The 22,660-nt window shown below is 43.2% G+C and overlaps 2 protein-coding genes across 2 annotated transcripts; one reads left to right on the forward strand and one right to left on the reverse strand.

Moving 5' to 3' along the window:
• Nucleotides 1-1,732: 1,732 nt before the first annotated feature.
• LOC133376798 (olfactory receptor 8D1-like) lies at nt 1,733-2,671 on the reverse strand. Its single transcript, XM_061609587.1, has one exon. The coding sequence runs from the start codon at nt 2,666-2,668 to the stop codon at nt 1,733-1,735; it is 936 nt and encodes a 311-aa protein (XP_061465571.1). The 5' UTR covers nt 2,669-2,671.
• A 10,027-nt stretch (nt 2,672-12,698) lies between these two features.
• LOC133377942 (olfactory receptor 5L1-like) lies at nt 12,699-22,353 on the forward strand. The gene is made up of 2 exons (XM_061612736.1): nt 12,699-13,586; nt 22,282-22,353. Exons 1-2 carry the CDS (start codon nt 12,699-12,701, stop codon nt 22,351-22,353), a joined length of 960 nt encoding a protein of 319 aa, XP_061468720.1.
• Nucleotides 22,354-22,660: the final 307 nt, after the last annotated feature.

Here is a 22,660-nt window from a genome sequence, read left to right on the forward strand (position 1 = left end):
GCTACCTGCACTTTGAAGTTCACTCTGAAATACAGAGGTGATCATTAACTCACTTATGGTGAAATGTACCACCAGAAGAAGAAGAAGCTTCCCATCATCATCTTGCCAAGGTCCTTACACAGATCACCATTGTCCCTTCAATTTGCTATGTCAGCAGGAGTCTCTCAAAGGACACAGGGTAGACTTGGACATATGCACCAAGTATGGATTTCTTCTTCTTCCTCTGTGCACACATGGGTGGCTTCTAGCCTTATCAAAAAGTTTAATACACAAATATCTTGCATTTCCATACATTGGCAGATTGAGAGAAAATTGTATAAGACAATCAATGAAGATCATTGTGGGGAGTGGGACCCAGGGGAAAGGGCCATCTTTCTAGGAGTATTTCTTCTCCACTTGTTGGATTTCCCCAACTAAGTAAGGGAATCAGTGTATCATAAATAAAATAAAGCAAACCCATAATGTGTTTCTTTTTTGTTTTGTTTTAAATGACAACAACAATGATGATGTGATACTGCATAGTATTAAAATATAATAAATTATCAATTAAAATTAGACAAGAGAGTTGGTGGCTGCTTCTTGGTTCTGTTCTTCTCAATCAAATTTGTGGTAGGGTCACAAATTGCTCCCACAAATATGGAAGAAAAATAAGTTGGGTATGGCAAGTGTACATTTTAATCAATTCTTAGTCTATATTTATCTCTGGGATCTAGTACTCTAGGTATGTATCCCATTCTGGAAAAAATAAGAGCCCTCCAGCAGACCTCCCTGATCACCTTTGGCCAAGTCTTTGCTGTACTCTTGATAGGTTCCAGTCATAGTGGAACACAGCTTAGAATCATAGAATTGTAGAGTTGGAACAGGCCTATAAGGCCATCAAATCCAACACCCTGCTCAGTGCAGAAATCCAAATTAAAGCATACCTGACAGGTGGCTGTCTAGCTGCCTCTTGAATTCTTCCAGTGTTGGAGAGCCCATCACCTCTCTAGGTAATTCGTTCCATTGCCATATTCTAACAGTTAGGGAGTTTTTCCTGATGTTCAGTTTTCCTGATGTTCAGTTGAAATCTGGCTTCCTGTAACTTGAGCCCATTATTTCATGCCCTGCACTCTGAGATGATTGAGAAGAGATCCTGGCTCTCGTCTGTATGGCAACATTTCAAGTACTTGAACAGTGCTATCACATCTTCCCTCAGTCTTCTCTTCTCAAAGCTAAATATGCCCAGCTCTTTCAGTCTCTTCTCATAGCACTTGGTTTTGTATGGACAAGCAGCAATCTATAAAATTCTATTCATCCCTGAAGCAAACAGATGCTACCTCATATTAACTGAGAACATCCTGTCATGCAAGTGGAATCGGTGATCCAGGCGAACAACAGTTGTACAGAGATTCCTGTATCAAGTCAAGAACAGAGCTGAGCAGCAGCATATCTTTTAGAGAAGGCAGCATTTCAAACACATCACATCACATAACAGTAGCTCTGCAGGGGGTATTCCTCACTTGTAGGACTCTACCCCAAGGGTGGGGAACCTGTAGTCCTCCAGATGTTGTTGAGCTTAAACTCCCATCTGCCCCAACTAGAATGCAACAACATCTGGAAGATCACAGATTCCCAACCCTGCCTTACTGAGAATACCAAACATTTGGTTAACCACCCTGCCTGGCTATTGTGTCAGGGGGGAAAAGGTATGGCCCCCTCTGCCATAATGCACTTAGTATGGTTACCATTTCAGTCACCAAGAAAGGAATCTGCTTCTTGCTTTCCTGAGCGCATCTTTCACCTCCTTGTTCCTCATGCTGTAGATGAGAGGGTTCAACATGGGGTTTGTGACTGAGTACAGCACTGAAACCACCTTGTCCTGATCCAGGGAATAGCTTGAGCTGGGCCGTGAATACATGAAGAGGGAACTTCCATAGAACAACATGACAGACACCAAGTGGGAGGCACAGGTGGAAAAGGCTTTGCGCCTCCCCTCGGTGGTGCGGATCCTCAGGATAGTGGTGAGGACAGACAAGTAGGATGCTAGAATGATAACAGTGGTGACTATGACGTTGAACCCAACTACAGCAAAAAGCAGCATCTCATTGAAATGTGTGTCCGAGCAGGCCAGAGTTAGGAGGGGAGGCACATCACAGAAGAAATGGTTGATCCTATGAGAATGGCAGAATGGCAGGCGAAATATGGCTATGGTGTGTGTAGCTGAGCTAATCACACCAGCAACATATGCTCCAGCTACTAGCCCTACACAAATCTTATGAGTCATGACAACTGTGTACATCAGAGGCTTGCAAACTGCGATGTAGCGGTCGTAGGCCATGGCAGCCAGCAGGTAGCTCTCAGTAACAGCACAAGCTGCAAAGAAAAAGAGCTGGATGGTGCATCCAACAAAAGAAATGAATTTTCTGTCCGTCAAGGAATTCACCAAGGTCTTGGGGACAATTGTAGTAGAATAGCACATGTCTAAGAGGGAAAGATGGCTAAGGAAGAAGTACATGGGTGTGTGGAGCCGGGGGTCCATCCTGATTAACACAATCATGCCAAGATTTCCAGCCACAGTGAAAACATAAATAGCTAAGAAGAGCACAAAGCACAAAAGCTGAAGCTCACGCTGATCTGTAAATCCCAAAAGAACAAAGTCTGTTCCTGAGGAAGTGTTTCCCTCAGACATTCCTTTAACAATGTTCTTGCATGCCAGTCATTGCCTCTTTCAGATGATGGCACTGACGCTAGGAGAAAAGTACATATTTTATTTTAGTAAGCTGCAAATGGTATTGTAGTATACAAGGCTATTTCCCATTTCCCTTTTCTTTTGTCGTCTCCCTTGTGTCTCCCTAGCATACAAACTTGGCATCATCTCCAATTCATCCCTTCCTTCTCATCCTATATCCAGGCCATTTCCAAATCCTGCCTTGCCTCCCTCTTCAGTTTTTCAAATCCCACCCTTTCCTCTTTGCACCTACTTGTAACAGCAGCCATGCCTTTGATACCCAGTAGTTTGACTGCTGAAACATTTAATTTGCTGGTTACATTTAAGATTTTGGCAGAAAGATGTCCACATCAATTTAGAACTTTTCTGATTTATTTCCTTTTCCCATCTCTTTAAATATCTATTTAATATGCTATTTTATGCAGCAGGTTTTTAATTGTTACATCTGAGATTTCTCATCATTCATTTTCAAATGCATACAAAAGTGCATTATATTATTATTATTATTATTATTTCAAACTATAATCTGCCCTTCCTCCCAAATAATGCTGTGATAACTCGTATCCAAGATTGTCTTTGCAGTAGCAGAAAAAAACTTTCACTCAAGCAAGGAATAATTTTCAATTATTCCCTCTAAACTGGACCTCTCCCCTATATCCTCTGAAAAGCTGCTCCTTCTCTGAAACAACATGGGATACCATGTGGAGGACTCCAGTAGTTAGCGGGGGGGGATCATAAAAAAAGTGGGCCTCGCCTTATGCAAAGCCACCATTAGATACAACATATAACCCATTAATAATAATAAATTATATAACCTTTGGAAGAAAATGATCCTGAGAAAGGAAACAAAATCAGATTTTTTAAATTGAGTCGTACCTTTAGGAGGTATGAAAATGTCTCTTTTGCTGACTCTCAGCATTGTTTACTTGCATATATGAAACCATGTGTCACTGCAAATACCTTATTTTCTCCCCAAGAGCATCCAAATTGTGGTCTCACCCAAGGGGCGCAACGACAATTATTAATTCTGCGCTTGTTTGTTTCTTGTTTCAGGTGGGTCTGTACTTGGCTTTTGTTTTTGCATTTTTGTGATGGTGAGTAGAGGGCCGCATGGGAGATTTTTTGAGTGTGTGCATGCTTCTTTTGGGAAAAGTTCCCTGAAACTATCCAGAACTTAGGTCATTAATTCACATGACAGACCTATATCTATGGACACAGATCCTAGTATTAGGTCATCTATGTAGCTTGTGGTATATAAAACAAACCTGCTGTGGTGCTGCAGTTTATTCCTATCTATGACCTACATGGAAGAATAAACATCCTTGATGATAAATTGTTAAATAAACAAATTTAATTAATTAGTTTTATAAACTTAACTTTTCATCCACCAACACAAAGGGCTTCTATCACATCACTCTTAAAATTGCAAGTTATTATTATCATTTTCTTGTGAGTTGGCTGGCTGTTATTCCATTAGTATGTAGGCAATTTGCATACATTTTAAAAAGTTATAATATAGATATCCATAGTGATCTAGTACGGCTTCCCCCCTTTGGGGCTAAAACTAGAGGGCAATTCCCTCATTGCCCCTCCTATGTTAGGTGAACACAGGAGGGAGAATTGGGATCATCATGCCCACCAATGTCCATGATTTTAATGTTAGTATGAAGGGGCTCTACACATGCACAGCTATATGTGTGTAGGGGTCTTCCATGTCTAATAGCCCTACACATGTATAGTTATAGAGAGTCCTTTCACACTAACATTATATATGCAGATGTTGGGGAGTGTGGCTAGTAGACATGGTCCAGCTGCCCGCTCCTCCACATTCACTGGATGGAAGAGTCGCCAACCTTTTGGGGCCAGTCAGCACAATTGGAATTTTGACATAACAGAAAGTGGCTGCCATAGGGGCAGAGAAAGAGAGGGAAGAGCACAAAATGGTACAGACATCCCCCTATCAGCTGCCCCATCAATGGGGCGAGGGAGGCACCTATATCAATCACCACCATGCTTGATCAAAGGGAGAAGCTCTTCCACTTCTCTGTTTAGAATAGATGGGAAGGTGAGTATCCAATCCTGATATCCAGTGAAATGTGAGCATGTTTAAGGGGAAGTGTTCAATGAGTCAGTGCAGATAGGAACAAAGCAGGAAGACCAGACAGTCTCTCATGTAGTTTGAATGTTTGGGGAGATATTTACTGAGAATGGTGCCACACTGGTAATCCCTGCATTAGGAGGACACAGATATTACAAGGATCGTGTGGCTGCCTCTGTAAGCAGAAGTCACAAGACCTCCCTCTTTTCACAGTGAGGAGAAAGTCTATCAAATGTATGATTGCACAGGGTTCTCAATCAAAGAGCCTACACAAATACAACAGATTAGATGTCCTCATACCCTGCCCAAGTGCATGGATAGTAGAAGGGCAGGACTAATGTTGGATATGATGGGAGTGGGGCAGAGCCAGGTCCAGCTTGAGCAGTTCACCAGATAGGGAATGGCCCAAGGGCCCCTGGGCTCAGAAGGACCCCTTGGAAGGTAGAGCTCCCGCTCTGTAGTCAGGTTGAGGGGTATGATTTGCAACGCATGTGTAGTGCCACATGTTACTGGAAGAATCTTTATGTAAGTGCTGAGGAGATAGTATGGCATGTCCCATTCCCCTGACCCATAATTCATTCCTCATACCCCTGATTTATTGGGGTGCTTATTGCTTTTTTCATACTGTCACAGTATTAGAGTCTGAAGAGCTTAAAAAGAGTGGCTGTTCATTCAGCCAGATAGGCGGCCTAAAAATAAATTTTTATTATTATTATTATTATTATTATTATTATAAAACACAGGATTAAGCCTCAAGAGGTCAAGAAAGCAGAGTTTCAAGCAAGAATCTTCGCTGTGCTGTTCGTGAGGCTTCCAGCATGTGAAGCGAACTTAAGATAAGGGTAAAAACAGGGGGGAGACACAGACTCATTAGCCATTACAATGTTTTGATGTGTTTTTATCGCTTTTGTTTGCCGCCCTGGGCTCCTGCTGGGAGGAAGGGTGGGATATAAATCAAATAATAAATAAATAAATAAGTTTCATCTTAGCGTTCTATTGCTTGCAAATGACAGCTCAATGTAAACAGCTTGCTTCAATAAACCATTTAACTTCTTCACCACCAGAAGTGTTCATTGCCTCCTGAAATTTTGAACTAATTTGCTTTGTGCCTGACCAGGTGCTAGGCATTTGGCAAACAGCATGTCAACCCCTTACCCCAGGCCACAAATCATGCCCCACAACCCAACACTGGCATACATCACAGAGCTCCAATCTCCCTGATGCAGCTGGCACAGGCTTAAATAGCCTAGCTGGCCCGCCTCCCATATTGTCACATCAGTGTATGTGAAGGTGTGTACATGCAGAATGCTAGCATGCTGCTGTGACAACAAGGAAGGGGGGGATGGTGGGGCTTATTTAAGCCTGTGTTGGCTGCATGAAGGGGTTGGTGCTTGAGGGCCCCCTCATGCCTGGTGCTGACTCTGGACAGAGCCTCCAGGTACAGCCTATTCTTAGGCCACATCCACACCCTATTCATAGCTGTTCTCACCACCTTATTTTTATTTATTTATTTTATTTATTTAATTTAATTTATATACCACCCTAAGCCCGAAGGCTCTCTGGGCGGTGTACAAAAAGATAAAAACAAGCAATGTATAAATACAATAAATACAATAAATAAAAACAAACAAACAAACAAATAATAAAGAAACCAAACAACATCCAAAATACAAAATAATAATGAAAATGCTATTAAAACACACTTTAAAATGCCTGGGAGTATAAAAAGGTTTTCGCCTGGCGCCGACGCTACTATCTTTTCGGGGAGGCTGTTCCACAGTTCAGGGGCCACCATGGAAAAGGCCCTGGTTCTAGTCACCACCCTCTGAGCTTCTCGATGGGATGGCACCCGGAGGAGGGCCTTAGATGTTGAGTGCAGTGTCCGGGTAGGTTCATATTGGGAGAGGCGTTCCACCAGGTATTGCAGTCCCATGCCGTGTAGGGCTTTATAGGTCAAAACCAGCACTTTGAATCTAGCCCGGAAACAAATAGGAAGCCAGTGCAGACGGGCCAGAACAGGTGTTATATGAGCGGACCTTCTGGTCCGCGTCAGCAGTCTGGCCGCTGCATTCTGGACTAGCTGTAGTTTCCGAACAGTCTTCAAGGGCAGCCCAACGTAGAGCGCATTGCAGTAGTCCAGTCTAGAAGTTACCAGAGCATGAACAACTGAGGCGAGGTCATCACTGTCCAGATAGGGACGTAGCTGGGCTACCAATCGAAGATGGTAAAAAGCATTCCGTGCCACCGAGGCCACCTGGGCCTCAAGTGACAAGGAAGGATCAAAAAGAACTCCCAAGCTACGCACCTGTTCCTTCAAGGGGAGTGTAACCCCATCAAGAACAGGATGAACATCCTCCATCTGGGCAGAGAAGGCACTCACCAACAGCGTCTCGGTCTTGTCTGGATTGAGCTTCAGTCTGTTAGCTCCCATCCAGTCCATTATCGCGGCCAGGCAACGGTTTAGCACGTTAACAGCCTCACCTGAAGAGGATGAAAAGGAGAAATAGAGCTGCGTGTCATCAGCGTACTGATGACAACGCACCCCAAAACTCCTGATGACCGCACCCAGCGGCTTCATGTAGATGTTGAAAAGCATGGGGGACAGTACCGATCCCTGCGGGACTCCACAATGGAGAGTCCAGGGCATCGAGCAATGTTCCCCAAGCACTACCTTCTGGTGGCGACCCACCAAGTAGGAGCGGAGCCACTGCCAAGCAGTACCCCCAACTCCCAACTCCGTGAGTCTTCCCAGAAGGATACCATGGTCGATGGTATCAAAAGCAGCTGAGAGATCAAGGAGAATCAACAGGGTCACACTCCCCCTGTCCCTCTCCCGAGAAAGGTCATCATACAGGGCGACCAAGGCTGTTTCGGTGCCAAAACCAGGCCTAAAACCGGATTGAAATGGATCAAGATAATCAGTGTCATCCAAGAGCCCCTGGAGCTGGCCGGCAACCACCCGTTCCAGCACCTTGCCCAGGAACGGAACATTCGCCACAGGTCTATAATTGTTCAGGTTATCTGGGTCCAAAGAGGGTTTCTTCAGGAGCGGATATCCTTTATCATAGAAACGTTGTGCTAAAGATTGGGATTCCTGGATGTAATCTAGGTTTCTTGAACAATTGCGCTTTATTCTTAAGAATTGGCTGTATGGTAAATTATTCTTGAGATGAGCAGGATGATAACTATCATACTTGAGAAAAGTGTTTTTATCAGTAGGTTTGTTATAAATGGCAGTAATTAAACTCTTTATGGATTTTTGACTATGATGTCCAAAACATTGACCTGTTCAATACTGCAAGTTGTCTCAAAACTGAGATTGGGATCTTGAACATCAATCCATTGAAAAAAATCCCTCAACTCATCACTTGTGCCTCGCCAAATCATGAATATATCATCTATATATCATAGCCATGAGATTATATTTCTACCATGTGGATTGTTGGCAAAAATGAATTGTTCAAAATGTTGCATGTATAAATTGGCATCCTCTGGAGGCATGGGGCATCCCATGGCCACACCTTTGGTCTGTCAAAAGAACTTTTTGTTAAATAAAAAATTTTTTTTCCATAAAGCTATGTCGGCCAAGGAGGTCAAAAAATGAGTTGGTGGATTCCGTACTTCTCGTTTCTGTAAAATATCAAAAATTATTTCCAATGTTTGATCTTGCGGGATATTTTTTTTAATGTTTTAGAGTGATTTATACAGAATGTGGTCTCTGAAAGTACTCTGCTATGTTTAAGACCATGGTGTTGTCTCCCCAACATTAATTTGAGTTTGTTTGAATGTTTTTAGCTTCTGAGGAAAGAAAGTATTTCTGAAACGTGTAGAGCGCTACAAGAAATTTTACTCAGCACCAGAGCTTGCCTCTCCTTTTTGTCTCTATTTTGGTGATTTTTCCCCTTTGTTCCTGCCATTTCCCCAAAGCAGGACTATAGTTTGTTAAGGGTGCTGAGAGTTGTTAGGAGGCCCCTATTGCCCTCAGAGAGCTATAATTCCAAGAGGTCTCTGGGGAGAAGGATTGACTGTTAAATTGGGATTTAATTTCCATGCAGTTACAGCTGTGTGTAGCCCAAATAGACCTATACAAGCCCAACAATGTGGCTCAAGTCACAGTGTTTAACTTCACCTCTGTCTCTCTCTGTGTGTGTGTGTGTGAAATGGAATGGAGTCTGCTATACATAAATCCCAAGTTTAATAATCCATTTTTTACATTGGCGTTCCCGCCTTGTGCGGGGGCATGTTTGCCACCACCCCATTGTTGAGAAGGCTCGGGAAGTTTCCCGAAGATTTCAAAGTAGTCAGGTGGTAGATTTGACCAACTGAGTGAGGGACTGAGTGGCTATAAATAGTCTGCTCCTCCCTAAAAACTTGCCTTTTTTGCCTTGCGGCACCCACCCTCCCTCCCTTGTCAGTATGGGCTCTGCTAGTCGCCAAATGGGGCTGAGTAGGAATATTTTTTTTTTTTGGAGATCTTGATTTCAGAATCTCTTTGCTTTTGTCTACTCTATACTGCTTGGTTCAATTCGATTGGCTTGCCTGGAAGGGTTGTGCTGATTCCGGTTGGCTGGCATGGAATTCGGGCAGGTGAGGTAATTGGGGTTAAATATTCAAGTGGCTGAGGCATTCTGGTAAAGGGCACTCCCTAGGGAACCATCAGGGCGTAATGTCTGGTGTGGATCTGGGGAGTGTCCACGTAGGACCGGCTTGCACATCATGGTGAATGCCTGTATGGCGGGGCCAGGATGCAGAGGTCGCAACCACATACCTGACTCCAATAGCAAGAAGGGATAAGTTTCCCTTGACTGGGGAGTTACAGTCCGATGTGACTGACTTGCCTTCTGGATTTGAGGGTCTATTCCCTCAGAGATAGGTTGAGCCTCACCTGCCTGAAGTATTTGTTATATAATTAATTGGCTGATTTGAATCTGATTGATTATGTGTTATATTTTAATAAATATAACATTACTCCATATATGTGTCACGAGTCTTCTTTGGTGTGGTGGCAATATTTCACATGAGCTTCAGGTTGCCTGTCCTCTACTCCATTTGGTTAAGAAGCCATGTTCAAGGGATTTCCATGTTTCACTGGAAAACAAAGGCTTCCTGAGAGGCTCAGACCCTGAAATTCAGGAGGCAAGCCTGGAAGTATAGGGTGGGGCCTAGCAGAGTAAATGGGTTGGTATTATTTGTTCCTTTTAAAATAACTGTTGATTATAATAATATTAAACTACAAATGTTTTCTCATGATGTTTCTTTCCCCTGAGACAGGGAATTCTTAAAATGGTTCAGACATTAAATCCCAAAGGCCATAGAAGCAAATGAAAAAGAGCTCCCATATGCTCCCCAGTAGCATTTGCTTTTGCATTCATAGAAGACGTCTTATCGCCTTCTCTGCTGCTTCCCAGGATAAAAATAAGACAGGTAAGAAGAACAGAATGAGGTTTCAAGTGGACCTGGAAAACGTTGACCACTGCAACTGAAACAGTCCTTTTCGCACAATTAGAACAAACTCTCCTTCCTCACATGCATTCCCTCGGAGGGAGAGAGCTTCCCTTCAGCATTACCTCTTATAAAAGTCAGGCAGATTTGCATATGCAAAGATTCCAGGTTTTTCCAGATTCAAACAACTGGAACATTTTCATTCTCTCCTTACATTCTGTGGTCATTATAACACTCTCATTATGGTCTGTAACTCAAAAACATTTTTATTTCTCCATTTCTAATTTAACCAGTAAATAGATTTTGTAAGGACCTCAGTAAGTCCGTCCCTTGACAAGGTATTATGTGAAAAATACACTTTTGCATTAGGAAATGTTTTAAGTGGTTATATTAAATGATTTACAATTATTTTTGTTCATTTTTAAAACTGAGCTATTTTAAACACTATTTTTAAAAATCATGAACAATAAAAAACTGAGAAATAAAAATGTCATTTTTAGTTAATGGATTTAATTTTTAATGTGCTTTGGTTGATATGCCATAGTGATTAACTTTTTAATAAACCTGGTTCTCCTTCAAACCACTTCCAGGATCATATAATACTGGTCCAGTTCAGATGTAATTCTAAACCAGGGGTGAGGGACAGACCTCCTTATCTGACCTTCAGGATTCTCCCCAGGCCACACCACTCACCCTCCGGGAGTGCTTTTGCCTATTTGGAATGTGTCCTTACCTCTTGCTTGCCTTGATGGAGAGAGACAGAGAGAGAAAGGTGTGTGTGTGTAAATCTCTGACTTTGGCGTGGCTGGAATGTAACCTGCTGTACTTACATCCATTGCTCTGCCCACTTTTGCCTTTGGTCCTGCCCACTACTGGTGGTGGCTCCCAGAAAGTCACATATGAAGGAATGTGGCCCTTGAACTAAAAGGGTTCCTGCCACAGCTCTAAACCATGTTTTTGGTAGGTACGCCACCTTCCTGTTAATTTTTCTCGCATTAGGTGCTTTGCTTCTATGTATTTTTCTGTTAAGATGTGATCACTTTGGAGGCAACAATTAGCAAGGAGGAAATGAATTGACCCTTCTTAATCAATGTTGTATTATTTTCCAGGGATGAATTGTATGCATAGATTTCCAAAATCACTCTTTGAAGAGCAATGTCTGTCAAAGGCAAAAAGATGTCAGTTTCAAGTGTTTACCATGGCCTTCTTCTTTGAAAAAAGACAATGCCTACAGATAATTGTGTCCAGTAGTTGGTTGTCTGACTGGTTGGCCTTTTTTCTGTCAGTAGTCTCGTAATTTGTTGAAATTAATTAAAAATAAGCCATGTTCATAGAGTACCTGTAATCCTATTACTGACCTTGACCCATACTCTGACCTTCATCTTCTGCAGTTTAAAAGTAAAAAGAAAAAAAGCATGGATGATTTTAATTAATTTAAGAAATTTAACATTAGAGTCTATGATAGCACAGGCATGCTCAGTAAGAAGCAACTGTCAGTGTTCTAAAAGCCAGGCTAACAGCTATTTGGCTTGGCTAATCAGGGGACCACACCCACACCAGACATTTATTCCACTTCAAACAGTCATGGCTTCCCCCAAAGAAACCTAGAAAGTGTCATTTGTGAAGGGTGCTGAGAGTCATTAGGAGACTACTATTCCTCTGAGAGAACTCCAGTGGCCAGAGTGGCTTAACAGTCAGCCCCTCTTCCCAGAGAATTCTGGGCATTATAGCTCTGTGAGGGGAAGAGGGCCTCTCCCTCTCTCTCAGCACCCTTCACAAACTACACTTCCCATGATTCTTTGGGGAAAGCCGTGACTATTAAAAGTGGAATAAATGTATGGTGTGGATGTGGCCAGGGGCAGCTTTGGTTTAAATTTGGTTGAGAGACTACACATGTCTGCTGCAGAATAAAAAGATAGGGGAAACTCCAAAAAATAATGTGCTCAGAGGCACATGTTACCAAATTCTTCCAAGCTACACAGGAAGTGGATTGGACTGTGAAAGACCAACCCAAATTGTGTTTGTATTTTTACAAATTTGTAGGGCAATACAATATCTCAGAGAAAAGGTCAACCATTACACAAAAAAACCCATAATGTGCATTTATAGGCAACCTAAAATGTAGCATGAACAATCTTTTCAACCTCCATTCTTCCGACACTTTGTAAGCAACAAGTAGCAATAGGGGTAGTAATTAACCTTTCTTTATCAATGTTTTATTGTTTTCCAGAAATGTATGCATAGATTTCCCAAATCACTCTTTGAAGAGCAATCTCTGTTGAAGACAAAAAGATGTCACTTTGAAGCTTTTACCATGGCCCTCTTATCTGAAAAAAGAAAATGCCTACAGATAATTGTGACCAGTCATTGGTTTTTGAGTCACCCATCTCACCGTCTTGTATCCAGCATCATCTTCCCTAATTCTTAGGAATAAAACATGTTCCTAAAGGAATGGAGAGAGGAAATTACTCGTCAGTGTCAGAGTTCATCCTCCTGGGGTTCACAGACCACCCAGAGCTGCAGATCATCCTCTTTGTAGCGTTTCTCATGATTTATGTTGTCACCTTGATGGGGAATCTTGGGATCATCCTGTTAATCAGGCTCGAATCTCGACTTCATACTCCAATGTACTTCTTCCTCAGTCACCTATCTTTTATTGACATTTGCTATTCTTCATCCATCACACCCAAATTGCTCACTGATATCATCTCTGAGGCCAAAGGAATTTCTTTCTCTGCTTGTGCTGCACAAATGTATGTGTTTGTCACTTTAGTGGTGGCTGAATCTTTCCTCTTGGCTGCTATGGCATATGACCGCTACGTGGCCATTTGTAACCCCTTACTGTACACAGTGACTATGTCTAGAAATCTCTGCAAGCAGCTGGTAGCTGGCTGTTACATGTTGGGCACTATTTGTGCCCTGGTCCACACTTGCTCTGCTTTTAGGCTAGTTTTCTGTGCATCAAATGCAATCCATCACTTCTATTGTGACATTTCCCCAGTACTAGCCCTGTCCTGCTCTGACACCCACATCAATAAAATGTTGCTTTTCATTTTTGCTACCTTTGTGGAGACCAGCACCATAATAACCATTCTCCTGTCTTATATATTCATTATTATATCTGTATCTAGGATTCGTTCCAACAAAGGAAAATATAAAGCCTTCTCCACCTGTGCCTCTCACTTCACAGCCATCACTATATTCCATGCTACCATTCTCCTCATATATTGCCAGCCTAATGCTAGCCATTCACTGGATACAGACAGAATTGCATCTGTATTCTATACAATAGTGATCCCCATGCTGAACCCCCTGATCTACAGCCTAAGGAACAAAGAAGTGAAAGGTGCCCTCAAAATGCTGATGGAAAGAAACATTTTTTCATGGTCAACATGTTGACCAGCATTTAGACCAGCCTTGGGCCCCAGATGCTGTTGAGCTACAATGGCCAGAAAGGTTAATAGTCAGAGATTATGGGAGTTAATCCACCAACATCTGGGGACCCAAGGCTGGGGAAGGCTAGTTTAGAGTCAGCAGACTGCTAAACTGTAGGATTCCTTATCCTTTGCCATGTGGAGAAAAGTCCTCATGTGCTCGTGACAATGTGCTCAAAAGATGAGTTCCTTGCAAAGAATGATGGTCCTGCCCATTTGGTAGGGGCGGGTTTGCCTACACCCTATTTCTAGGAAGGCTCGGGAAGGTTCCCGAAATTGTGTAAGAGGTCAGGTGGGGCATCTTGACCAATGGGGTAAGGGTTTTGAGCGGCTATATATAGCCTGCTCCGCTTTAAGAGCGCGCCTTTTTTGCCTTGCGGCACCCACCCACCCCTCCCTTGTCAGTATGGGCTCAGCTAGTCGCCTGCGGGGGCTGAGTAGGAATTTTTTTTTGGAGTTTCTGATTTCAGAATCTCTTTGGTTTTGCCTACTCCATACTGCTTGGGTTTGATTCATTTGGCTTGTTCCGGGTGGGTTGTGGTGATTCCGGTTTGGCTGGCGTTGGATTCGGGCAGGTGAGGAAATTGGGGTTAAAAATGGAGGTGGATGAGGCATTTGGGTAAAGGGCACTCCCTGGTGAAACATCAAGGCGTAATGCCTGGTGTGGATCCGGGGGTGTCCACGTGGGACCGGCTTGCGCATCATGGTGAACGCCTGTACGGTGGGGCCAGGATGCGGAGGTTGGAACCACAAACCTGACTCCGATTGCAAGGAGGGAGAAGTTTTCCCACATCCTTGTCTGGGGAGTTGCAGTACGATGTGACTGACTTGCCTCCTGGTTTGGAGGGTCTAGACCCTCATAGATAGGTTGAGCCTCACCTGCCCGAAGGATTTGAGATTATTAATTGGCGGATTGGAATTTGATTGATTATGTGTTATATTTTAATAAATATAACATTTCAACCATACATGTGTCACGAGTCTTCCTTGGTGTGTTGGCAATGGGAGAGTCTATTTCTGGAAGGGGACTTAAAGACAGCCCCAGCATGTATGTGTGCAATATATAACCATCATTATCCACCTTTATTATCATTATCATCATCATCATCATCATCATCATCATCATCATCATCTTTATTTATACCCCGCCCTTTTTCCAAACTGGAACTCAAGGCGGCTTCCAGATAAAAGTAAGTACATATCATTAAGAACATATAAACATATAAAACATATAAACATTTAGGCACCAGGCAAAAACATTTACCTTCTCCCAGGCATTTGGTCCTTAACTTCAGAAAGCTTTTGAAGGGTGGCCAGGTTGGGCTGTGGCCAAGGGCCCCTGCAGCCCTGAAGGGCCCCTCCTTAGTGTAGAAGGTGGTGCTCCCATTCCTCAATCTGTGGCAGCATTGGGTCCTGCAACCCAATGCTGCCACGGATCACAGAGGCAGCTCCCAGGCACCCCCCACATACAGGCAGTACGGGCTTCAATAAACCTGTGCATGGACCCCCACCTATGCCTCCCATCAATGTGAACACTGTGCACACTTGCATGCATGCCTGCCATCACCCAAAATAGTGGTGGCAGCTTCCCTAAGGGGCTAACACCCCTGCCACCATTGTGGTTGATGGCTGGCATAAGCACTACACATGCACATCATTCATGAGCTTGATTCAAGGTGCTGGTTTTAACCTATAAAGCCTTACATGGCTTAGCACCACAATACCTGATGTAACGCCTCTCCCGACACCAGTGCACCCATACACTATGCTCAACATCCAAGAGGTAGGTGATACAAGTGGCATGGGCTTATTGACGCCCACAGGGCTTGTAACAGGAGGAGGTGTTGGGCTATGGTGCCATGGGCCAGGGGCAGGCTAATGCCAAGGGCCCAGCATTGCCTGGCTCTGCCCCATGTATAACCTTCCTAAGAAGTGTTGTTCCACTGCCTTATATATTATTTTTGTTTTTAACTTTTTAATGTAGTTTTTAATTTTTTACTTTATATATATATATATATATATATATATAAAGTTGCTTTCAGTGCACATATGTGTGTAGAAAAAGCGGCTAAAATTTAATTAATAAATAAAATATAGATATCTATAATATATTTGCCAAGATCAGTTCATTTTAAAATAAAAACAGCAATATGAAACAAATTTAGATTGAGAATAATATTTGTTCAGGAAGCACTGCCCCAAGGATACTGTCACATAAAAACTCTGATAGGCTATGGTGACCAGGGATGTAGGTTGTTTGTTGATGTCAGTTCGGTTCTCCTTTTGCTGAACTGGCAACTGGTTACCATTTGTATTAGTTTATTTTCCGTTATCTTCTGCTTTTACTATTTTGACCTTTTCCGTTGCCAAGAAATAATGCTGTTGTTTTTGTTCTTTCTACCAATGTTTCCTTTCTGTCTACCAATGATAGGTGTGTTTTTTATTCAGATATATTGCCCATCAAGTAGGTCTCTTGCTTCAGGCTTACTGTCTGTCCAAGGACAGTTAACTAAATTGCCATTTCCCCTGCAATTAAATGAACCTTGTATTGTTGGATTTATTTTCATCTATGTGATGTGATTTTGAAAGTTGAAAACTGAGCCACTGCTGTCCTTACATTTTGCCTGTTTGAAGTTAACCAACCAAAGATTGATATTGCTAGATACACCACCAACATGCAACAATGACAGTTTTTAAAGATTATTTTTCTTCCTTCTTCCCCCTGTCCTCTCCCATAGCTCACCTGGGTCAGTTTTCATTGTGCCCTCTGGAGAAGGACAGCTTCTCAAGGTATCCAGGCACCTCCACTTGCAGCCCAATGGTTTCCTGTGTGACGGTCCCTGAAGCAAGGGACCCTCCATCCATGATCTCCATGGATAGAGGTGCCTCCAGCATAGTGATGGGAATGTTGTGTCACTTTGCAAAGCCTAAGTCTACAAAGTTGATGGACGCCCCTGAATCCACTGTAGCTAGCAGTTGGGTGCTTTGTCCTGATGGCAGACCCAGATGGATTGGCAGGTGTAAGGCCAGCCTGGGTAGGGAAAGGAATATCATGAGGTCCTTGACTTATAGTTGGTCCCAGCTCATGGACCTCTGTGAGAACTGGGATTTGTAGTTTCATGCACTGGGCTTTCTCTGACTTGGAGGGGCAGGCCTTCTCTAGATGTCCTGCCTTCCCACAATACAGGCTCAGCCCCTCTCAATGCCTCTTCTCATTCTCCTCCTCCATCAGGTGTGGCTGCACAGTGCCAATTTGCATGGGCCCCTCTCCGGATGGAGTGGAGGTTCCCAGGCTAGGAGACAAATGTGTGCGGTGGAGAGGTATGCGGGGCAACTGACAAGTTGAGAAAGCCCAGCGCTCTAGAGAGTGACTTTCAAGTCTGCTGTCTATCTGCAGGCACAGCTGTTGGGAGCCAGAGTTCATGCCAATTTATCCAGTATCTTGTTGCTGAGGCCCTTTTGATATTGGTACATCTGAGCTGACTCATTCCAATCCACTTCCTGCACCAAAATTCGAAATGTGTTAGTATAAGTCCTGACTGAATTTTTGCCCTGGTGCAGGTTTCCCAGTTGGTGAGCTACAGTGACCTTCCACTGTGGATCTCAAAAACTTTCTGCCATGTCAGCAATGAAATTATCGTACTGTGCCAACACAGGGTTGTCTCAAAGCAACAGGGGGGTCGACCACTGAACTGCCTCCCCTTCCAATAGGCTGATCACAAAGGTCACTTTCAGCACGTTGTTGGGAAAGTCTAACTGTCGTACTCTGATGTACAGTTCACACTGCATGATGAACGTCACAAATTGCTCCCATTTTCCACTGTATCAGAGGGGAAGCCAGACAGGCATCTTGACATGGGGCGCAGGCATCAGTTGAGCTGGAGCAGCCCCCCATTGCAATGTTATCACAGTCTTTCTGAGCCGGCTCAATTGGAGGTGCACGTTCTGGTTCTCCACTCAAAGGGTCTGGGTTTCATTCCGAAGAGTCTGAGTCTTGGTGTGGAGTTGCTGGAACTTGGCTATCATGGACTCTAGGGTGCTCTGGTAGCCCTCCTCTACCACGCTGCTTGCTTCCATCTTCATCATGGTGTCATCAAGCAGAGGAGGTAGGGGCTGCAACAAACTGTCCTGCCCAAACACTCTGAAGTCAGTCATGAATGAGGAGCTGTGCCTTTCTTTAATAGGTTTATTAAAAGATTTCACTTCATAGCACTTCATCGATCAACTTATAGGTTACACAGGATTCAGCATCATTACTAGGCTAGACTACACATGACTACACTGCACAAAGACATCGCAGCAAATAGACATGTCCCCTCACCCAGCTTAAGTAAAGTTGGGCAGGCACCCTACTTGGGCAAACTGAGTGTCATTGTTGGGGGTGCATGTGCACCCAAGTGCTCCACCTCAGTGAAGCCATTTGGGCACATTGTCCTTGCTGGCACAGGTGCCTCCGTGAGTGAGGCAAGGGTGGCCACTCTGCCTCAGCAGGATCCTTCTCCTCAGAGGGAGGGGTGATGTGCTGGGGAGGCAGGAGAGTGGGCATGGGTAGAGGAGGCACATCAGGTGGGGGGGCAACTGCTTGACTGGGCTGAGCCTCCTCATGAGTAACCAGAGCTTCAGGGGCAGAACTGTCACTGTCCAGAGTGAGAGAGTTCTCAGAGTTCTGCATGCCGGGTAGTTCAACATGGGAACTGTCAGTCCATTCAAAGTCCTCCTCCTTTTCTGCCCTCTCACCGCTCTACCCCATTCTGCTGGGCCCATGACACAAGGGGGGGACAGGTTAAGAATCAAACAATGAATGTTAATGGCTACCATCATCACCTCAATGACACAGAAGTTAAATAGGATACACATTGCAGCTGTTTGGATAGAAGATGTCAGAAATAACACTTTCATTACATTCACCTCTGTTTTGTTGGTTTTTTAAATCTGGTTATTAGGAAAAGCTGCAGAAGCTTGAAGCAAACAAGACCAATTTGCCAAGTCAATGAACACACGAACTGAGGGATAGTCTGGTGGCCAGTTTGTCTTCCTGTGTGTTATGAGATTGAAGAAGGAAGATTTGATAGGTGTGGAGTAGCAGATGAAGAAATTAATTCTGAGTTGTATCCAACTAAGTTATACCCAGAGTAGACCCAGTGAAATTAATGGACCTAAGTTAGTCATCTCCATTAATTTTAATGTGTTTATTAAATGTGTTTAGTAGGACTAATCTTGGATACAACCCAATCACTAGAACATATCATGGATCTTAATTAAGTGAATTTGTTTTTGTTATCCTTGGATGAGGTTCTAAACAACAGAAAGGCAGAAGCATTCTCCTAAAGATTAAGTATTCCCGTGGCATTGCTGGGATACAATTGCTGAAGATGAAAAATATATACAAATTATAAGCATCCATAGAAGAAAATAAAGAGCTATAGCCAGGAATTTAGGCAGACTCCTTTGTGGTTCAAACACTCATTCTCTCTCTCTCTCTCTCTCTCTCTCTCTCTCTCTCTCTGTGTGTGTGTGTGTGTGTGTGTGTGCGCACATCTTATTTCCCTCTCAAGTGAGCTTGTTAGGTTAATTCTTCCTGGCACTGATTATCCAACAGTTTTGCAGCATTTATTTTCCCAACCTGTGTGGCCCTTTTGATGTAGACCTAACCATGATGATCCATGGGATGTTGCTCCCTGCCCAATATCATTTTTTGCCGTAAGTAACATGCTGGTCATAGAAAAGCTTTGACTCAAACTAGCAGGTCTCTTAAAGGGCAGAAGACCATCTCGTTTAGCACTACTGACTGCCATTACACAAACACAATTGTAATTATGTAATTTTCCTCTTCATACAAACAATAGGTATAACAATGAACATTTTTAATAAGGCATCCTGGGCATTCGTTAAAGGTCCAATTATGCCTTTATTTGAAAGTATGCAATTAAGAAAGTTACAAGAATAAAGTTGCAAGGAGGGAGGGAGAGCAGTTTTTAATATAGGTCAAATGAGATTTATGGAAGCACCCAGCGCTGGACCTTGGGGCCACAATAACCAAGGGGCTGGAGTAATTCCCCTTGAGTAAAGGTTTTTTAGCCTTGGGCCCCAGATGTTGTTGACCTACAATGGCCAGCATGGCTAATGGTCAGAGATGATGGGAGTTGTAATACATCTGGGGGACCCAAGGCTGGGGAAGGCTAGTTTAGAGTCAGCACAGTGCTAAACTGTAGGATTCCTTATCCTTTGCAGTGTGGAGAAAGGTCCCCATGTGCTCGTGACAATGTTCTCAGAAGGTGAGGGGTTTTTTTGCAAAGAATACGGGAATAAATACATTCCTAACATGCATGTGTGCAACATATATAGAGAACTATAATGTATATTTGCCAAGGACAGTTCATTTTAAAGTGTTATAAAATAAAAACAGGAATATGAAACCAGTTTAGAATGAGAACAATATCTATTCAGGAAGCATTGCCCCAATGATATTGTCACTTTGGGCTTATTCACATGGGAGCATGCCTTCTTACTAAAGATGCTGCTTTTACTGTCATGATAGATTTGCAAGGTCCACACTTGGTAGCTTCAAATTTGCTGTTTTCCATTCACACTAGTAGGCATTCCTCTGTGAAGGATCAGTGTTGCTGTTTCCTTGTGGCTCCACCCTCTAAGTTTTCATGTTTACTCCCCCCAGTTCAAGGCTGAAAACAGGAGAGCACCTCAGTGTGAAATTGACAAGAAAAAAAGGAAACTGACAAAAAAACTCTTCTCTGTTGTCCCAGCCTAGATGGATGGGGGGAGGAGTATGTGAAAAGGCAAAGTAGGAAGTGGTTGCAGCAGCTTTTGTGGGCGGCAGATGAGGGAGCAGATGATGGGGCATTAAAAGAGAGCCCGCCTACTAAAAAAATTGAAGAAAAGCACCTACAAGGAGGAGCACTGTGCAGCTGAGTCAGGTTTTCCTTTCCTTTTTGCATTATAATTGGATTGGGTTAATAAAGATTTAAAGGGGGAAACAGAGTTATAGCTTCTCCTTGCCTGCAACTTCATGTGAACCATGTGAATTACAAGGGAATGCAAGTAGCACCACACACACACACTAAATCACCGCGTGGATGAGCCCTTTGAAAAATATGATGGGGAAGGGCCATAGCTCAGGGTACAGCATCTGCCTTGTATGCAGAGCGTCCCAAGTTTGATCCCTGGCATCTCCAGGTAGAGCAGTGAGAGACTCGTGCCTGAAAACTCTGGATAGCTGCTGCCAGTCAGTATAGACAGCACTGAGCTAGAGGGACCAATGGTCTGACTCATTATTTTCAACTTGTTCATTAATGACCTAGAATTAGGAGTGAGCAGTGAAGTGGCCAAGTTTGCTGACGACACTAAATTGTTCAGGGTTGTTAAAACAAAAAGGGATTGCGAAGAGCTTCAAAAAGATCTCTCCAAACTGAGTGAATGGGCAGAAAAATGGCAAATGCAATTCAATATAAACAAGTGTAAGATTATGCATATTGGAGCAAAAAAATATTAATTTCACATATACGCTCATGGGGTCTGAACTGGCGGTGACCGACCAGGAGAGAGACCTCGGGGTTGTAGTGGACAGCACGATGAAAATGTCGACCCAGTGTGCGGCAGCTGTGAAAAAGGCAAATTCCATGCTAGCGATAATTAGGAAAGGTATTGAAAATAAAACAGCCGATATCATAATGCCGTTGTATAAATCTATGGTGCGGCCGCATTTGGAATACTGTGTACAGTTCTGGTCGCCTCATCTCAAAAAAGATATTATAGAGTTGGAAAAGGTTCAGAAGAGGGCAACCAGAATGATCAAGGGGATGGAGCGACTCCCTTACGAGGAAAGGTTGCAGCATTTGGGGCTTTTTAGTTTAGAGAAAAGGCGGGTCAGAGGAGACATGATAGAAGTGTGTAAAATTATGCATGGCATTGAGAAAGTGGATAGAGAAAAGTTCTTCTCCCTCTCTCATAATACTAGAACTCATGGACATTCAAAGAAGCTGAATGTTGGAAGATTCAGGACAGACAAAAGGAAGTACTTTACTCAGTGCATAGTTAAACTATGGAATTTGCTCCCACAAGATGCAGTAATGGCCACCAGCTTGGATGACTTTAAAAGAAGATTAGACAAATTCATGGAGGACAGGGCTACCAATGGCTATTAGCCATGATGGCTGTGCTCAGAGGCAGCATGCTTCTGAAAACCAGTTGCCGGAAGCCTCAGGAGGGGAGAGTGTTCTTGCACTCGGGTCCTGCTTGCGGGCTTCCCCCAGGCACCTGGTTGGCCACTGTGAGAACAGGATGCTGGACTAGATGGGCCACTAGCCTGATCCAGCAGGCTCTTCTTATGTTCTTATGTTCTTAAGGTAGTTTCCTATTAGAGGCTATGATGACATCCCTTATGTTATTAGATTGAAGAAGGAAGATTTGATGGGGGAGAGGAGAGAAGTAGTGGCTAAAGAAATTAGCTATGAGTTCTATCCAACTAAGCTACAATCAGAGTGATCCCACTGAAATCAATGGACCTCCGTTGAATTTGTTTTTAATGTTCAGTTATCCTTGGATGAGGTTCTAAATGACAAAAAGTCAGAATCATACTCCTAAAGGTTAAGGATTCCCTTGGCATTGCTGGGATTCAATTTTTGCAGATAAAAATAATATATGATAAGTATTCATAGAAGAAAATAAACAGCTATAGCCAGGAATTTGTGTAGACTCTTTTGTATTTCAAGCACTCACTGCATTTCCCCATATGTATATGTGCATATGACACACATACACAACACACACACCAGTTGTGCAGCATTTATTTTCCTGGCCCATGTGGCCTTTTTTATGTGGACTTTACTGTAATGATCCATGGAGAGTTCCCCCTATCCCCAATAAACTAGGGGCATTGCTATATGTAAAAACTTTGACTCAAACTAGCAAGTCTCCTAAAGGGCAGAAGTCCAGCTTGTTTTGCACTGTTGATTGCATGACACA

This window comes from Rhineura floridana, chromosome 2 (assembly GCF_030035675.1).
Source record: "Rhineura floridana isolate rRhiFlo1 chromosome 2, rRhiFlo1.hap2, whole genome shotgun sequence".
Lineage (NCBI taxonomy): Eukaryota > Metazoa > Chordata > Lepidosauria > Squamata > Rhineuridae > Rhineura > Rhineura floridana.